The sequence below is a fragment of the Phascolarctos cinereus genome, unplaced genomic scaffold (assembly GCF_003287225.1).
Source record: "Phascolarctos cinereus isolate Bilbo 61053 unplaced genomic scaffold, phaCin_HiC Scaffold_726;HRSCAF=1367, whole genome shotgun sequence".
In the NCBI taxonomy this organism is placed as follows: domain Eukaryota; kingdom Metazoa; phylum Chordata; class Mammalia; order Diprotodontia; family Phascolarctidae; genus Phascolarctos; species Phascolarctos cinereus.
In genome coordinates this window covers 218,264,754-218,285,174 of record NW_027556098.1, presented here as the reverse complement: position 1 = coordinate 218,285,174, position 20,421 = coordinate 218,264,754, and the positions used below count along the sequence as shown (strand labels likewise).

Sequence of the window (20,421 nt, the reverse complement as noted above, 5' to 3'; positions counted from 1 at the left end):
TGTATCCATTTTGACCTTATCTTGGTAAATAGCGTAAGATATTGATCTATGCCCAATTTCTGCCAGACAGCTTTCTAGTTCTCCCAAAAATTTTTTTTTTACCAAATAATGAATTCTTGTCCCAAAAACTTAAGTCTTTATACTTGTCAAATACAAGGTTACTATATTTATTTGGTGTTATAAATTGTATGTCTACTCTGTTCCACTGATCTACATTTCAGTTTCTTAGCCAGTACTAGATAGTTTTGATAATTACTGCCATATAATATAGTTTAAGATTTGGTAGTGTTAAACCTCCTTCCTTTACCTTTTTTTCATTAGTTACTTTGATATTGTTGACTTTTTGTTCTTCCTATTGAATTTTGTTACTGGTTTTTCTAATTCGGTAAAATAATTTTTTGGTAATTTAGTTATGATGGCATTAAATATGTAAATTAGGTAAATTTGACATTTTTTTACATTGGCCCTGCCTACCCATGAACAATGAATATTTCTCCAATTATTTAAATCTTATTTTATTTTTATAGGAAGTTTTTTTTTTTTATAATTTTGTTCATACAGTTCCTGGGTTTGTTTGGCAGGTATATTCTCAAGTATTTCATACTGTCTAGAGTTATTTTAAATGGGTGTACCTTACTATCTCTTCTTACAGGGTTTTGTTTATGATATACAGGAATTATATGCCCTTCTTTTCTCTCTCCCTTCTGTCTGATAGGAGGAAGTGTGCTAGGAGATTGAGAATTTGGAACTAGAAAAACAAAATGAATTTTAAAAAAGAATGTGGGTATAGAGTTTAACATGGGAAAGACAGAGGTCTATTTCTTCCTGTAAGAAAGGACAAGAGAAAGAGCAGGGGATATAAGACACAGAGGAACAGTGAAGGTGGTGCTCAAGCAGTAGCACCTTCAGTCTCTTAGGGATATCGGATCCAGGCTGTGTGCTAAGAATGGGAGGGGGAAAGGATCATCGATGTTAGACATTTTAATGTGATGTGATGAATAAGGGGGATATTATCCATTTACTTCTACAGATCTGTCCCACTTTTGTCAGGGGTATCTCTCTGGGGAGAGAAATATGGAAGAAGTGTTTGTCATTCTGACATGTCATGTAATGAAAAGGGATGAGAAACAATGTCCTACATAATTATTGTGAAGAGGAATTCACTGTGTAGTCAATGGTGCCCTAGTGTCATGAATGAGTGTAATAATGTACTCTCCTAAATGCCGGATTATCTAACTTACCTTGAGATCATGATTTGGGCAGTGGGAAGAACATAATCCACTAGGTGTAGGGGGAAATGTAATTAATTACTAATATTGAAAAACCAGTCAAAGAGGGGATTCCATTATATCTAATCCATATATTTGTTTTTAGGTTTTGGGAGTAGAGGGAGAAGATTAGGTAAACTAGTCAAAGAAATAGTAAAAATTTAAATTTAATAGCTGTTATTTATTTTTTATTTAAAAAGATTCTGTTTGAAAGTACTATTAGGTAGAAGGATTTTTTTTCTGATCTGAGCAACAGATTTAAAAATATACATGCTTCTAAGGACAAAAAAATATATATATGGTACTTATTCATTAGCCTGTATATGAAATTAAGCAGCTTCCTCCATCAGAGTGGCTAACTGATTTTAGATATGTCTAGGTACAAGAAAATAAGGAAAAAAGGAAAAGGAAAAAAAGGAAATGAATATAATGTCAATTTCATATTGAATCTTTATAATATTGAAATTAAAGTGTATAATAATTAAAGATAAGTACACTTTGATCCATGTACACAGCAAAGAATGGGTCAGGAACCAGACTAACCTCTCTGCTCCATATTTTCAATTCCATGCTTCCCTTTCAGGGTCTTGTTCTCTCAATTATCACATTTCCCCTGGCTTCTTCCATCTCCTCTTTTCTACCTGTGCTTTCCTTTCTGCTTTCCAACATACACTGATTTCCCCCATCACAGAAACATTTGCACGTGATCTTATTGCCAGCCATCATCTTGGTTCTCATTTTCCTTTTGCTGTGAGATTTCTTGAGTAAGTTTTCTATACCTAAAACTATAGTTATCCCTTCCACATCCTGGGGTTTAGGGGTGTGGCACCCCCAAATCTGGAAAATCTGCATGAAGTTTTTTGCACCTACTTTGTACCAGGGTAGATGTTGAGGGCTGATCTTAAGAGTCTGATATGGGTTTAAGATCCAGGACAGAGTTTGACCTTTGCCCAGGCTTTTACCCAAAGGGCTCAATAATTAAGAAGCATGGTTCTCCAAATCTCTCCCTGTTAGGAGGTTCCTGAGACATTCCTTCTCACTCTTTGAACCTTAGATTTACATATTCACTCCTCTGTACAGGTGCCAGGAAAAAGCCTTGGAATTTACAACTCTATCTAGGAACTCTGATAAGGAGGAAATGTATGTTATTACATACTTAGCAGATGTTTCGAGGAGTGTCTCATGGGGAGGACTCTTTGAAGTTAGGATGGATTTTCTCTCTATATCCTGTACCCTCAGAAAAATAAACTGAGTCAGTTTTTCTGCTCCGTCTGGCCCACTTCTTCACGTCTTATTTCATGCCTTTCCGTTCAGTGCACTATCTGGTTGCGGGCAACAGGTAGAAGTCTGAATTATTATGCTATTAGAAGATAAAATATAACGTTGTACATATATTTCATGCATTTCTATACTTTTTCTGTGTCATCTGCTGGCTTTCACATGTTGTCTGTGGCTTTCACAAAACTCCCCAAAAATTCCCATTTAATTTCTTATGCCAACCAGCAACGTAGCAAAACCACAATGGGGAAAGTCCTGATGTGGAAGGGGATACCTGTACTCATTCTGCAAATATTCCTTGTGCTGTCCTTGTCTTTGTACCTTTGCCTACCCCACCCTCTCTGCCCCCCAGCACCTAGCTGGTTTCTATTTTTAAATTCACCCATTCAAGTTGTACCTGTCCTTCACTTGGCAATGAATTGTACATCTCACGTACTTTGTTATTCTCCACTTGTAACCACAATACATTCCTGAAAGCTGTATCCTGGGAAGCAGAGTATATTTTTCCATAAGACCAATGTTAAAATTGAAGTTTGGTTTCCTTGCCAGAAAGTCAGTCAGTATTATAGATTTACAAATATGATGAATAATGAGATAAACAACACAGTGCAAGCCTTAAAAATGGGTATAAATATAATATATACACTAATTATTTATGGGTCTCCAAAGAGCTAATATATTACGTACAGAGCTTAACATAAAAATCATCCCCATTCTCGCACCCATTCTTGCCCTTTACAATCTTTGATCTCAGTGGAGTTCACATTTTCCAGCAATATTTCTGGGTGATAGATATACTCCCAACCTATGGTCTGCCAGTCCCCACTTCCATTAACATTGCCTCTTTTACTTGTGCTGTTACTGAGTCTGTGAGCTGCCCTTCTCTCTTTAGGAGACACATAAAAATGAAAAGCTGCGTTTCTCATTGTTGGAAGAGCACACACCATTTACTTACATTTACCTTATGCTGTTAGTCCAGCTTTTTTAGGACTGTTAATAATAGCCAGGTAATGCTTCCCCTTGCTCTCTTTTTCTCTACGTTAACCTCCTTCAAAACCCACTAGGCTAATCCCACTGGGTCAGTGGGAACCCACTCTGTCCTATTGAGAAAATTCTCCATGTGCACATAGTCAGAAGCTCCCTAGCCATAGATAGGCAAGACTGCTGTATGTCTTTTCCCCACTTAAACCAAAAGATCAGACACAAGATCATCCTGACCCAGTTCTAACTAATGCTAACTAAGGTGAAATGCGCTAGGCTGGGCCAGGCTCAGGATTTGAATAAAGATGCTCATACATCACCCAACATTTAACCAGAAAAAAAGTTTATTTTTGACAGTACTGGGTCAAGTAGATGCAGGCCCCTCCCCTCCATAAAGAAACATATAATTGTCAGAACCATGTGTTGACTTTCATGGCAGGGCGACGTCCATTAAATCTGAGGCTCACTGACTCCCTGCACACTGTCCTTTTTATATCCTACACAACTGAGAAGCCATGTCAGAGGCTTAAATCCTAGTTCCCTGGACCAAGAAAGTCTCAGAAATAGCCTTTTAGTAAAAAATTAGCCCAGCCTACATGACAGGGACCCTAGTAGATATTGCTCCTATCACAGGGCCATTAGCTCAGCTTTGAGAAGAGTTTGAAAGATGAGAATTACTAAGGCAAGAACAGTATCTTGACTGTCCAGAATGTTGTTAGAGTTATCCATGCACCAAATGAACAGAATTCAAAGCAGCAATATGAAGCAACTGAGTGTGCTATTATTTACTCTCCTATCATTACTTTCTTATGCCTTATCTTACCTCCTCAACTAAATTCGTCAATCCTGGAGGGTAGGGACTTTCTCTGATTTGTATCCCCACAATGCTTTACACATCAGAATTTATGTTCATATCATCTCTTCTGTTAGAATGTAAGCTCCTTGAGGGCAAGTTCCATTTCACTTTTGTCTTTGTACCTTCAGTGCCTTCATATGCTTATTGTTCTGTCATTTCAGCCATTTGGGGTTTTCTTGGCAAAGATACTGAAGTGGTTTGCCAGTTCTTTCTCCAGCTCATTTGACAGATGAAGAAACTGAGGCAAACAGGGTTAAATGACTGGCCCACAGTCACAAAATAAGTGTATGAGGCAGGATTTGAAGTCAGGTCTTTCTGACTCCAGGCCCAGTATTTTATCCGCTGTGCCACCTAGCTGCCTTGTATATAGTAGTTGTTTAATAAATGCTCAATTGATTGATAGTTGTTCGGTAAGTACATGTTTTTGGTTGATTTATCTGAGCCCCAAATTTTCCTTTGGTTTGATTCCCTACTTAAATACTACATGAATCAAAGCATCAAATGTGAGAGCTATGAAACTGTAGAGACAGAATTTAAGTGACTTGTCCAGGGCTACAAATCACTCATTTTTATCTTCTTTTAATAGTAATAAATTAAGGGACTGAATTTCAAATAGATTTAGTTATTATAAAAGAATTGTACAATCCTGATCCCACCTTAGCAAAGAGAAAAAGATCTGACATCATTTTCTAGAACAGCAACATGAAAATTGTCATTGGTCAAACCAGTGTTCCGTCCAGCCCAGAGTTCTGTTTCTGACTATGTCACCAAAAGAATGGCATATAGCTTTCCCTCTTGAGTGCAACCTCAAAGATTAAGGAGATAGATTAGATAGATAGATAGATAGATAGATAGATAGATAGATAGATAGATAGATAGATGATAGACAGACAGACAGATAGAAATATAAAACAAAGCGTTCAGATTTCCCTTGACAATCCATAATGAGTGTGCCCTAGATCACTAAAAATCGCAGAATGGGAAAGCCTGAAGGGACCTTGCAGAACATCCTTTTCAGACCTATCATTTTACCTATACAGAGAGATAAGGAGCAGGCCTATGATTTCACTGGTGCAGAGAACTCGTAGGTGAGGAAACTCTACCACAATGGATAGGCCCTTCTCTGCCACTTGAGTTTGAAAGCGTTGCCTCACGTATGGACTAATCAGGTGACTTGCCAGGGTCACATCACCAGGCTTTAGAACCCTGGCCTTCCTGGCTCTGGGACTAACTCTATACACTATATCTTTTACCCCTCATCCCTGAAATTACATAAGCCCTTTTTTGACACGTACTTCCATAATAGTAATTTTATTATTTATATATCAGACATCAAGGCAGTATATTGGATAGTGTACCAGATTTAGAAAGATAATTGAATTTGGATGCCTCAGACATAAACTTGTGACCCCGGGGCAAGTCATATCACCCCAGTCAGCCTCAGTGTCCTTATCTATAAAATGGGGATAATAAAAACACCTTTTGTTGTTCATTCCTGTCCAACTCTTCGTGACCCCATTTGGGATTTTCTTGGCAAAAATACTGGCGTGGTTCACCATTTCCTTCTCTAGCTCATCTTACATATGAGGAAACTGAGGCAAACAGGGTTAAGTGACTTTCCCAGGGTCACACAGCTAATAAGTGTCTGAGACCAGATTGGAAGTAAGGAAGATGAGTCTTCCTGACTCCAGGCCTCACATTCTATCTACTGTGCTATCTAGCTGCCCTTAAAAGGACCTACCTCATAGGATTGTTGTCAGAATCAAATGAGATAATATACATAAAGTGCTTTGAACACCTTAAAATGCTACATAAATGGCTAGCTCTCGTTGTTATTATTATTATTGCGATAAGCTTCAAGAAAGGCTTATATCCATTAATTTATATGAGCCTTTTTTGCAGCTGACTTCCATAATAAAAAATTTATTGATACTGTACTCTAATGACAACTATAGGTACTGAATAGGAAATTAAAATAGCCAGATTAAATAATTCACAATAGCCCATTAAATAGTTTATAATGCATATTATGCCAAATGGCAATATGAGGGATCTAAAAATGAACTCACTTTATTCAGAGCTAATTCCTAGTTCCTTAGAAGTTCTATTTACATATGAGAAGTGTAGTGTCATTAGTTACAAGGAGAGAAAAACTTCCTTTCCTGATTGGGGATCCCTAGTTTCTGTCTACAATTCAGGCTCGTCCAACATTGTTCCTCTTTTCATCCTCCATTATGAGCTCTTCTGTGATGTCAGTTGTAAAGTTGGGTAAAGCCAGGTAGTCAGTCCTCAAGAAAAAGGGGCTGATTGAAATCCGGATATTACCCTAAAGGATCCCAACATGCTTAAGCCAATGGAGCCTCAGAAACACAGAACAGGTAAGTCTGGTCATCAATTCCACACCTCTGGACATATTGGGTCTCCTTTTTGAGTGCTTGGTTTTTTGCATGTGTTTTGCCACCCAGAAGTTTTAGTGATGGTCTTTTGTGCTTCCCTAATACTTTCTTTTCAACTTTCTGATTTTCCTCATTTGCTTCACTCTTAAAATGTTGGCTTCTATATTTACCTAGATAGTCCAGCTCCAAGTTACTCTGCTTCCATGGAAACCACCTCTCAGGATGGTCCACGCTGTGACAGCTCTGGAGATACAGGTGGGTACAGCACAGGTCCACTTTAGAAGCCCCTAAGATTACTTCCATAAAGGTAGAGGCTAGCACTTTCAGCCTCTCATTAAATAAATAGTCTGAACTGTGGAATTTTATTATTTGTCTTGATTAAAAAATACACAATTATTATTGGAACAAATATATCGTGGCTTTGATCTCAAACCACTTTTTACAATGATCATATTAATTTCTCTTTGCTAATATTGAAACTACTTTCTTCTTATCTCTACTCCTTTCCTTAATTCAAAGTTCTTTAATATTTTTCTCTCAGATTTCAGGGTTTGAAGAGACTGTTCTAAGAAGTATTCTTCATATCTCGACCTCCCCTGTCTTATGCTTCATTATTAGCTCAATAGTTAGGCTATTTATACCTCATATTTGATATAGGCAGCGAAATAGCATAGTAGATAGAGCACTGAACCTGAAGTCAGAAAGACCTAAGTTCAAATCCTGCCTCAAACATTTCTAGCTATATGACCCTGGACAAACCACTTAACCTCTGTTTGACTCATTTTCCCTATGTGTAAAATGGGAACAATAATAATACCACCTATCCTTGTTATGAGGATCAAAATGAGATATTGTATGTAAAGTGCTTTGCAAATCTTTTAAGTGTGATATAAATGCTAGTTATTATCATTTCCTTTTGTGGAGGAGTCAGAAAATATTTCTTGGGGAAAACATTTAAATGACTAGCATTCATTTCTTGTTTTATAAAATGGTATCTTGTTTGGTCCACTGAAATCTCTAGCATTTGACAAGAATATGGTCCTTAAACATAATAATTGCTCACATTTATATAGTGATTTTCAGTTATAAAGTGCTTTATGTACATTGTATCATTTCAACCCCACAATAATTGTGTGAGGTAGAATACAAGTATTATGATCTCCACTTTAGACATGAAGAAGCTGAGTTCCAGATAAGATCAGTCATCAGGTTACACGGTAACAAGTGCTGGAATCTTTCACTTCTTTCTAAGCCCAAGGCCCAATTGTCATGAATCGTTTTCTGACTCCCCCCCATACTACTGCCTCCCCAAACAAAGAATTTTCTGTTTACTTTGTTTATATTTGATATTGCTTGTATGTGTAGATATCGTTTCCCATAATAGAACATAAGCTTCTGGAGGACAGGGACTGCTTCATTGCTATCTGCATGTGCCTGGCATAGAGTAAGCACTTGACAAACGCTTGTTGACCAATTGATTGATTGATCAGTCCAAGGTTGTATCTGACCACAAATCTGATATTCCTGCCATCCTTCCACACCGCCTCTGCACCTCAAGTGCTAAGTTGGTTGGTGTTTTTCTTCCAGTTGCACAGCAATGCTGCCTTTAAAGAAAGTGTCATGAGGATTTGGTTGGTGGTGAGTGCCTCACGAGGCATCTCTGCCCATGGAGGAGGAGGTGAGAGAACCTGCTTCTGGGATATCTGATGAGAAAGAGTTATGAGGAAGTGCCCAGGAGAGGCTGGGGAACACCCAGAGACCCCTTCTGGTCTATGAGCAAATGAGAAGCTCTTTGGCTGCAGAGGTATTCAAAAATGAGATCGGTTTATTGTCATTGTCTTTGACTTTGAAAGGATGTGCTCCAAAACAGAAAGCCAGAGGGCAGAATCAGCTCCAGATTATGCTGTTGTATATCACAGGTCTGGGAATATCAGCTTTGGATTTCTTAGTTTTTGAAGGCTGATCATCTAAAGAATATTCATTCTGTGTTTTGGTTGAAATATAGGTCAAGATATAGAAGTTGCAAAAAATAATGAGGACTCCTCACAAAGTCCTGATGACAGGCTGTCAGAAACTGCAGAAGATGACGAAGAGAAGCAATATATTGATGAATATGTTGGGGAAAATGTTGCACCATTGGAGTTAATGACAGAGGTAAATTTGCTTATACATTATTATATATGTGAAAGTCATGTTATTACATCTTTGCAAATAATAATTTTTTAAACTTACCTATACAGACATTTACCTGGCCACCATCTTTGGGACCCACTTCCAGATTCTTCTTGGAGTTTCTCTGTTGTGCTGATGGCAGCACTAATTGAGGAAGGGGCTCAGGGCAAAGCGGAGTTAAGCTTCAGCAGCTCTGCTTCCTCTCACTAAGATTGCCTTGAGATGTGTCCTGAGGGCCATCAACAGGCCCTTTACTCTCTCTGTTTGCTCCCTTGGCCCGCAGTACCTTTTCTCCTCCCCTTGGATTTCAAATTCCTATCTATATTTTAAAGCCCAATTCTGATTTTCTTTTGCAACACTCTAATGTGCTTAGTTGTGTAATATTTTGTATTACAGTTGTCTTATATTACAGTTTATGTCTTATCTTCCTACTAAGACTATCTCCCTGAGTTAGACATGATCTTATCTAAATTTTATAAGGCATAGCAGTAACTGTACAGAGATGCTTAATAATGAAGAAAAAAAAGAAGGGGGTAGGAGATAGAAAGCAGGATGAGGGAGGAGGAGATATGAAGTATGTTTATACTTTTCTCTTCCTGTTTTTTTTTAACTTCTTTCCCACTAACACCAGGTAGAATTAAATACCTTATTTGTGAAACTTGAATCAGGCATCCCAATGTGCTAAATACTTCTGTAGAACATTTATTGACATGGAAGCCCTCCAGTTTGTATCTTAAGATGAAACAGTGTATTAGAACACATAACTTATATGAACATGTAATGACCACTTTGTTGGGGAGAGAGAGGAAGTCCCCCCTTTTTTTGGGTTCAGCAGCCAGATCCAGAATCCCAAATCTAGAGTTAAGAGGGTGCCTTGAAGCTAATTTGATCCCAAACTCATTACACTGTTAAGAAGATGTAAGCAAAGAAGAGTTAAGTAATCCAGGTAATAAGTGGCAAAGCCGCATGGGATTTGACGCCAGGTCTCAATTCCAGTTCTAGTACTTTTCCCCCCACAACTACCCTACCTGGAAAGGAGTAAGATATACTTACTCCCTATATTTGTCCAATTGTTTTTATTCATAATATTTAACATGGATATTTGGAAAGTCTAGAGTTATGACCCAACCCATTTACTAAATCATCTGTTTAGTTAAAAATTAAATATAAACACTTTGTTTTTACTGTCCTCATTTAGGATATCTAAGCTGCAAGAAAGGTTAAGATAATGAAAATTTGACTTAGCTACTAACTCACTTGTGTCTTTAGGAAAATTGTAATTTATAATACATAGTTTTTATGTTTGAAAAATAAAGATAATTTTTCTTGCAACTAGATTTTTTTTGAAGTGTTCTGAGATTCCTGGGTGAAGGATTAAATAGATACAAAATATTACCTTCCTTCCTCTTGTTATCACAGAGACTTGAAAGGTATGAATAAATCATCCAGTTTTGGGGACTTTCTTAAAAAAACCCTCTTTTCTTACTCCTTTAACCAGGGGTGGGGAACCTGCAGCTTCCAGGTCACATGTGGCCCTCTAGGTCCTTAAGTCAAAGACAGGAAAGGGCCACACTTGAGAACCTAGAGGGCCACATGTGGCCTTGAGGCTGCAGGTTCCCCACCCCTGCCTTAAACAAAAGCTTAAGTTCAATAACAGAGGTGTAGTAATACTAATATAAAATATCACTTCATTCTTTTTTTCTTTTTGGTGAGGCAATTAGAGTTAAGTGACTTGCTTAAGGTCACACAGCTAGTTAAGTATCAAGTGTCTGAGGCCAGCTTTGAACTCATGTCCTCCTGATTCGAAAGCCAGAGCTCTATCCACTGTGCCACCTCACTGCCCCCTCACTTCATTCTTAACATGTTGTCTAGAGAATGGATTTTGGTTATACAAAAGCATATTACCAAAATGTAGCAAACTGAATTCCTGTACTGTTGACTCCATTTACATCTTCAACTTTGCGTCTTCACAATTGAAAACCAATGGGTGATGTCAATTTGTATGCTAATAAAAATGCATGGTTGCAAAAAATTTTACTTAAAATGGTTAAGTCCTTTTATACCTATGTCACTGTGCCATACATTTTGGAGTATAAATAAATGCACACCAATGAGAAGTTTCCTGATGCCATCTTTCATGGTTCTTGGTCCTGCTTTCTTCATGAACTGAAGCTCTTCATTGCACAAATCTTCTTAGTTTCCAGAACTAAGTGGAAAATTATTAAATGTTAATATTTATGCCATTTAGGTTTTGATCATCAACTATAGAAAAAAATCTAAAACTTTTTTTTATGAAGGTAGATTACTACCACATCCCCACTATGAAATTTCATGGGGAAAGAAGAATTCCTCTGGCATTCTTCCATTAAAAGTAATAATGCATAAGAAAAATGAATAGAAAAAATTATTTTAATCCACATTATTTGAAATCATAATTATATACATTTTGGTCTTTGCTTCCAGCTCAATAGAAATATACAGTGTGAATTCAAATAGTTCGACCACCTCAGGAGATTTATTAGTCTTCTAATCAGGACCCATCTGCAGTGCCTATGCTCATGATTTTATCATTAAGTGGTTAGAAGGAGGCTGTTGAAATGTAGCTTAGCTGAAAAAAAGATTCCTTTAAGCAATCTTCATTTAGATAAAGGAACTAAATTACTCATCATACAAGGCCCTATAACTATGATAGGAGTGTTGCCCATTTTCAAAGAAGAGGTATATTCATCTATCATGACCTATCTTTTTATAGTAAAAACTCACTCATATAAAACTTTGTTTTTTTATTTTAAATAGTTTACGTTTTCCAATTACATGTAAAAGCAATTTTTAACATTTGTTTTCTTTAAATCTTGATTTCCACATTCTCTCCCTCTCTACCTTTCCTTTTCCCCTCATTGAGAAGGCATGCGATTTGATATAGGTTATGCGTGTGCAGTCATGCAAAACATATTTCCATATTGGTCATGTTGTGAAAGAAAACTCAGATCAAAAGAACCCCCAAAACACAGAACTTTATAAATGCTTTTCTCACAACTTCAATTTGAGGTGGGTAAATAAAAAAAAGTATTATTGTGCTTGTTGTATAGAGGGGGAAACCAAGATTCTGAGGGGTTAAATGACTTGCTCGTGGACACAAAGCTAGTAAGTACCAAGTCAAGTCAACAAGCATTTCTTAAGCATCTTCTATATACCAGAGAGTGGGTTAAGCACTGAGTATGTGAAGAAAGGCAGAAACAGCTCCTGCTCCGAAGGATCTCACAGTCTAATCTAATAGATGATACTGAGGCAAAAATACAAACTCAGGACTCCTGATTCCAAGTCTAACATTCTTTCCACAATAAATATCTGGCTATCTCTCACATATATTTATATTTATAAATCCTTGTGATTTTAATAGTATAAATAATTTACAATATTTTTGATTCGTCATTCTGTTTTTATGTTAAATATATATTGTTTATTTACATTCAACAATCACAGCAAAAATTTTTTAACCTTCATTTTTTAAAATTTTGAGTTCTAAATTCTCTCCCTCCTATCCACCCCTTTTCCACCCCTTGAGAAGGTAAGCAATATGGTGTCAATTATACATGTGAAATCATGCAAAATATATTTCCATATTAGCCATGTTGCAAAAGAAACCACTCCCCCAAAATAAAACCAAGAAAAATAAAGTGAAAGAAGTATGTTTCAGTCTGTGTTCAGAGTTCATCAGTTCTCTCTCTCTCTCTCTCTCTGGAGGTGGATAGCATTTTTCATCATAGGTCTTTTGGAATCATCTTGCATCATTGTCTTAATCAGAGTAGCTCAGTCTTTTACAGTTGATTGTTACAATATTGCTATTATTGTGTACAGTTTCTTCTGGTTCTTCTCACTTTACTACGTATCAGTTCATTAAAGTCTTCCCAGGTTTTTCTGAAACCATCCCCTTTATCATTTCTTATAGCACAATAGTAATCCATCACAATCATATATGCGACAACTTCTGTTCAGCCATTCTCTAATTATAGACAATTCTTTGCCACCACAAAAAAAAAGGTGCTATAGATATTTTTGTGCAAATAGGTCAATTTTCCCTTTCCTTTATTCTCTTTGAGATATAGACCTAGTATTTCTGGGTCAAAGTGTGTGCACAGTTTTATAGCCCTTTGGACATAGTTCCAAATTCTTCTCCAGAATGGCTGGACCAGTTCACAACTCCACCATTGCATTAGTGTCTCAATTTTTCCACATCCTTTCCAGCATTTGTCTTTTTTCTTTTTCTATTATGTTACCATTCTGACAGGTATGAGGTGATACTTGAGAATTGTTTTAATTTGCATTTCTCTAATAAATAGTGCATTTTTTATGCAACTGTTGATAGTTTTGATTTCTTCTTCTGAAAACTTCCTGTTCATATCCTTTGATTTATCAATTGGGGAATGGTCTGCTTTTTTTTATAAAATTGACTTAAGACGTTATATATTTGAGAAATGAGGCCTTTATAAGAGAAACTTTCTACATATTCCCTCCCCCCCCTTTCCTAATTTCCTTCTAATCTTAGCTTATTCTGTTTTAAAGATAATTTATTTTATGTTCTCAGTTAAGTCTGATTGTAGTCATGCTTTAGCCCATTGTCCATTGACAGTTAAAATACTGTCTTTTAGTTAAAAAAAATATTATGTAAGCATCTGCCCTGGCATTCTGCCTACTTCATTTTGTGGTGAACAATGCAGCCAGAAATAGGATGTTTTCATGATTGACAGCTATAAGTAATGTTTATTCTTCTCCACCACTCCTTCAGTAGATCCATGTTTTCATTGATTCTCCTATTTATTGCTTCCATTTGAATTGTCTTAAAGGGAAGATTCTGAAGATCACCTGGCAGGATAAGATACCAGACAGAGAGGTCCTTTCTCAAATCAAACTGCCAGACATTCAAACTCTACTGCAGAGAGCACAACTTCAATGGGCTGGCCATGTTGTTCAAACACCAAACATACAGTTGCCAAAAAGGCTATTTTATGGAGATCTCACACAGGGCAAGCATTCACATGGTAGTCAGAAGAAGTGATACAAGGGCACTCTCAAGGTCTCTCTTAAGAACTTTGGAATTAGTTGTGTGACATAGGAGACACTGGCACAGGACACCTCACTATGGTGTGCCCACATCAGAGAAAGTGCTGTGCTCTATGAGCAAAGCAGAATTGAAGTAGCTCAAAAGAAATGAGAGATGTACAAATTTAGAGAATCTGCCCCCAATATTCTTATGGACTATCTGTGCCTGACCTATAGTAGAACATTCCAAGCTAAAACTGATCTGATCAGCCACAGTCAGATGCACTGTAACTTGACTCTAGCATAGCAATGTCATTTGGGTCCTCTTCAAGACCGAAGGACAACAACCACCACGATCCTCATGTTTACTCTCACCTATCTACTATGCTTCTGATTCACCTCTTGTCCATGACACAGAACCTCAGGACTTCCCATTAGGAAAGGATATTAGCAGCCACATAGTGTAACCCATAACCAAGCAAGAATCCCTTCTACAAAGGAAGAGAAGTCCAGCCTTTGTTAGAAGACCTTAAAAGAGGGGAACTCTTGACTTACAGAGGCAACCCATTTCACTTTCTACTTGCCCTGCTTGTTAGGAGTATTTCCTTATAACAAGCCCAAATTAATCTCTTTGCCAATTCTACATGTTGTTCCTCTACGGTCAAGCAGAATGAATCTAATACTTTTATGTTGTAGCCTACCAAATACTTGAAGATAGTTATCGTTTCTCCCTGAGTATTTGAGGCTGACATTTCTAGGCCCTTCATCTGATCCTTATATAGCATAAAATCTAAACCCTTTACCATCCTGGTTGCCTCTTCTCTGGATGGTCTTCAGCTTATCAATGAACTCTTAAAATGTAATGCCCAATACTGAATACAGAACTCAAGATTTAGTATAAGCAGCATAGAGTACAGTGGAACTATCACTGCCTTTTTCCTGGCAGTCATGCCTCTCTTAATACAGCCCCAAATCACACTATTTATTGAGCTTGGAAATAAGGTAAAACGTATATAGTTATCCCTTCCATGTTGGGGGGGAGGGGAATAGGGGCATGGTGCCCCCTTGATCTGGAATATCCAAGGAAAATTTTTTTATCCCTCCTTTCCTATTAGAGAAGAAGTCTGAATTTTTTCTTTTTCTTTTATGTGGTATTTAGAGTACCTTATTGTAAATTTTGGTTTAAGTATTTGGTCATAGGCTCTGTGTCATCCATTGGAGACCCCCTTCTAAGTTGATATTGAACAGTTAATATTCTTTGAGTCCAGTCATTCAGCTAATTATGAATTCATGTAATGATACTATTGTCTAGCCCACAACATTACATCTTTTCCACAATAGCAGGAGAGACTAAATTTAGTTAAATACTTTGCCAAAATCTAGTAAACTGTATCTACACCTTTCTCCTGATCTACCAATTAGTAATCTACCTGTCCAAATAAGATTAGTCTGGAATGACCTATTTTTATATAGTCATGCTGATTCTTTGGGATTACATGTCCATTTTCAGATACTCACTCACCAGCACTGCTAATATAAAATAATACATTATAGAATTTTGCTAGTAATAATAGTCAAACTTATTGTTAGCAGATTCCATTCTCTCCCCCTTTTTTTTAATTGGGACAGTTAATTCTTCCTTAATCTTTGGATACCTCTTATTAGTGGCTTATCAAATTCTCCTACCAATTCTTTCTATTCCTGAGGATATAACTCATCTGGGACTCATGCAGTGTTGTTAAGTGCTCTTTTAATACCTTACTTATCTTGGGTATCAGTTCTCTCAGCCATTTTTGTTCTATCCTTTCCAATTCTTTTTTTTTTTATCAACTCTTACTTTGCTTCTAATTTTTCAGCCACTGGAAAGGGTAAAATAAAAATGGCTAGCAGGTTGTTGATATCCAAGAAAAGTAAAGAGATATTAAGTTCTTTCTTTTTTTGAAGAGGAAATAAAGTAAATTGTTAGAAACTCTTCTATTCAATTATATGCTAACAAAACTGGTATCTTAAATAAAATGGATGAATATTTACACAAATATAAAATTGCCATATAAATAGAACAATAAATGGAGAATTTAAACAAGCCTACCTTAGAAAAAAATTGAATAAACTGTAAATGAGCTTCTAAAGAAAAAACCACAGGCCCAGATGGATCTACAAGTAAATGAACATTGAACTCCTACATCACTGTTTGCAAAAATAAAGAAGGCATCCTACCAAACTCTGCACCTATGTATAAGACAAATGTGGTCCTGATACCTAGAGTGAGAGAAAGCAGGGGGAAAACTCCTTGGGAGAGAAAATGAGAAAATAAGAATCAAGAGACTCTACCTTCTCTTTGATGGCAGTTGTCATCCCATCTGCCCTTAACAGGGATCCTAGCCTCCTTTGATCCTCCTCTTTCCACCACTTTGACTTTCAGAATGCTTTTGTGTTCTACCTAGCTCTTCTCCTGCTAAGGAATTCCTCTTCCTAGCACTCCTGACACACTCTTACAGAGCCATGCCATGCCTTTGTATCCTGTCTCTTGCTAACTGACCCTTCTTACATTTTCTACACCTAGCTTTTAAAAACCTAAGAGAGTTTTTGTGTTCCCTGTGTCGCCATGTTGGTCTCTTCAGACAACCCCCCTTTTTCTTCCTCATTGTAGTTGTCCTTCTTTCTTCAAGGTTTCACTATTGAGAGCTTGCTATCCCACCTAGATTGACTTCTATAGAAACAGTCTGAAGGATCTTATCTTTCCCTCCTTTGAAGCCTTTAAAATCTTTTCTGTCCCTAGAGGAAATTTATGTCCTTATTTCCTTTTCCATATCACAAAGTCAGGAAAAGGGGAGTGGTCACTTTATCATAATCATGCTCAACAACAAGCATTTATTAAGCACTTACTGTGTGCCAGGCATCGTGCTTAAGGGCTAGGGATACAGAGAGGCAAAACTATGATTCCTGCTCTCCGGGAGCTCACATTCTAATGGGGGAGGCAACATGCAAACAACAAACATACAAAATATATACAATGTAAATGGAAAGTCATCTTTAAGGGAAAGTTCTGGGTAAATTTGGAGAGGGGTGTAATAGGCAAGGCCTTCTGCAGAGAGTGGGATTGAAGCCAAGTCAAGTGGGAGAGCATTCCAAGCATGAGGGATGGCCCATGAAAAGGCACCTAGTGGGGAGACAGAATGTGGCATTTGTGGAATGGACAGTGCTGCTGGATTGTAGAATGTGTAGAGAAGACTGGAAGCGAAAGAAAGGGCCAGATTCCTCTCAAGGTTCCCACTCTTTTCCCTCCAGCAACTGTTTCCTCCTTATTGATAAGAATCAAATCCAGAATCAAAGCTTCCTTTGTGGGTTCCTCTACCTTTTGAAGGCTGCTCTACTTTTAAGAGAGAGGAAGCTCCAGCAGCAGATGTCTGGATAAGCCCCCATCATGGTTACATCATTGCTCTTTGCCAGGCTTGTGGTCTGTTTCCCAAGCTCCTCATTTACTTCTTTTCTCTGTCCAGGTGGTCTATTGAATCTCCCTCTATCAAAATTACTTCTGTTTTTTGCCTTCATCAGTCTTCAACCAAATATTATCCACCATGCATTCCCATTCAGGTTCTTGGATTTCCTCACTTGAGTTTGTCTTCTTAAAATGTAGTGTTACCTGGTCTTATTTTATCATCCCAGTTATGAAATAACTTCCCTTAAAATCACTGCTGGCAGTGGGGCAAGGGAATACCATCCAATGTTCTGGAGGCCTTTCTTTTGATCTTTTGACACTAGAAGACTAGGCTGATATCAAAAATATGTTAGAGATCTTTGTGACAGATTCTAAGTTTCATGAAGACAGAGATCACATCTTACTTATCTTTGTATCTCCCACAAATGTAATTATATAGCATACTGTTTACACATATCAAGTGCTTAATAAGTGGTTGTTGAATAAATTAATGATTTATTTGGGGTTCTTTTTTAAAAGACTTTTTCTATGGCCCTGTGAGTCTACATTTCTTCCAACTATTTTCATTGTGAATGTATGCCAGGGTTTCAAAGAAGTGTTAAAACTATATTAAATCAAAGCAGTGTGAGGAAGAGGAGATGGGAGTGACCCCCTGACCAGCCGCTGCAACCTGTGCCCTGACTCTGCTACTCCTACCCCTCCACTGTCACCACCATGCCCAAGAGAAAGGCTGAAGGAGATGCTAAGCAAGACAAGACCAAGGTTAAGGATGAACCACAGAGGAGATCAGCATGGTTATCTGCTAAACCTGCTCCTCCAAAGCCAGAACCCATACCCAAAAAAGCACCTGCAAAGAAGGAAAAGAAGTAACCCAAAGGGAAAAAGGGAAAGGCTGACTCCAGTAAGGATGGGAATAACCCTGCAGAGAACTGAGATGCCAAAACAGACCAGAGACAGGGGAGCAGAGCCAAGATGGTGCAGTTAAAGCAGTGACTTGCTTGAGCTCTCCCCCAAACCCCTCCAAATACCTGGAAAAATTGTCTCTAAACAAATTCCAGAGCAGAACCCACAAAAAGACAGAGTGAAACAAATTTCCAACCCAAGACAACCTGGATGATTGATTGGAAAGATCGGTTGCACTGGTCTGGGAATGGAGTGCAGTTCAGTGTGGGACACAGGCAAAGACCAGGCCTCAGCAAACCTGGGGCAGGCCTCAAGGGACTGGCAGTCTCCAGACTTCTCAACCTACAAACACCAAAGACAATTTAGAAGGTCAGTAGGAAAGGTCTGTCGGACCATGATGAGAGAGGAGCTTGGTCCCAGCCCCAGTCCCTGTGCAACCCTGGGGTAGTGGCTGCTTCCAAAGCTCTCGGCCCACAGACAGAGGAGGGATTGAATGGCTGATCAGAGAGGGATTGCAGGGATCTCTTTGCTGATGCTGAGGCAGGATTCTCTTGCTTTGCCCTTACTTGGATCTGAGTTGTTGTTCTGGGTGGAGTTCCTGGGGTGAGGAGGAGTGCTGATGTGGTGGAACTTGTGGCAGTAGTGGAGAGGGAATCGTCCTCACAGTTCCAAGGCAGAAAAGAGTGCTTGTGGTCACTCATAGACCAGAGCCCAGGCCAGGAGAAGAGTAAACACCTTGCCCTTGATCATACCACCTTGGAAGAACTGAAAATTTACAGGTCCCTAGAAGGTATCTCTGAAAAAAGCTACACAAAACCCCTGAAGCTTGGGACAGTACATTCTCCACACTGGAAGCAGACCGTTACCTTAACAAAGAGTTTAAAAGTCAAGTAAATGGCTGGGAACATGAGCAAACAGGGCAAAAAAGTCAGACCATAGAACCTTAGTTTGGTGACAAAGAAGATCAAAACATACAACTGGAAGAAGACAGCAAAGTCAAAGGTCCTACATCCAAAGCCTCCAAGAAAAAATAAGAATTAGTCCCAGGCCATGGAAGAGCTCAAAAAGGATTTTGAGAAGCAAGTAAGAGAAGTAGAGGAAAAACTGGGAAGAGAAATGAGAGTGACATAAGAAAATCATGAAAAACAAGTCAATAGCTTGCTAAAGGAGACCCAAAAAAATACTGAAGAAAAAAAACAGACCAGGCACAGAAAGCTTTGAAAGTGCTAGAGAGGCCAAGTGAATTGTGTGAATTTTTGATAACTGTGTACTTCTGGTGACTCTACAGTTTGAAAAACTGTATTTATCAAGTTTTATAAAAATGCAGAATTTTGTTTTACTTTTTTTAAGTTATGTTGTTAGCACACAGAACACTTGGTTGTTTTGGGGGGATGAGGCAGATGTTACAGATAGGATGGCTTAGAGGTTGAAATGGGTTGGAATTTCTTCCCCTCCTAGTTTTTGAGAGTACTTTTCTTGAATACTAAAAAGAGGTTCCCACGTGCATGTGCACATGCGCATGATACACACAGATATGAACACTGATACCCTCAGCCTGTCTGGTGGGGGTAGAAGTGGATAACTTCAAAAATTTGTACTTCATCCCTGTCTGCCATAAGCATCAACTTGACTCCTCCAAACCCAGCAGCCTATCAGGACCTGCCCCTATTTCCCTCTTTCCCCCCAACCCCCAAATCAATTGTGTTGAATACCAGTTTTTCAGGTGATCCGGACTTGAATTATGGCCCTGAGAAGACCTCCCCAAAAGAGCTCAAGTTCCTTTCATGTTGGGGATCTTTTCCAATTAAGAATTCTTCAGTTTTTATTTCATTTCTTCAAAGTCAGGGTAGGCTCATGAAAAGTTGTTAAACAATATATGCTCAGTGTGGAAGTATCCACCCTCACTCTAAACTTCCTCTGTTTAAAATACAAAATAAAGACTCTTCATTGGGAAAAAAAACTATACTAAATCTATTTGATTTTGCTGGAGAATAGTGATGAATTTCTTCCCTAGTAGCATCAAAGTCCCTAACAGTTTGAGCCCATGTATTCTTACAAAGCAAAAGCTATAGCATGTAGTTTATCTCA

General features: G+C 38.0%; 1 protein-coding gene across 1 annotated transcript in view; it reads left to right on the top strand.

The window, feature by feature from the left end:
* The window catches only part of ERICH2 (glutamate rich 2), a 106,240-nt gene that overhangs the window by 74,915 nt on the left and 10,904 nt on the right, over positions 1-20,421 (top strand). The window contains exons 10-11 of the mRNA XM_078146158.1: positions 6,954-7,034; positions 8,785-8,933. Of these exons, the coding sequence (XP_078002284.1) occupies positions 6,954-7,034; positions 8,785-8,933 (230 nt within the window). The remainder of the gene's footprint in view (positions 1-6,953; positions 7,035-8,784; positions 8,934-20,421) is intronic.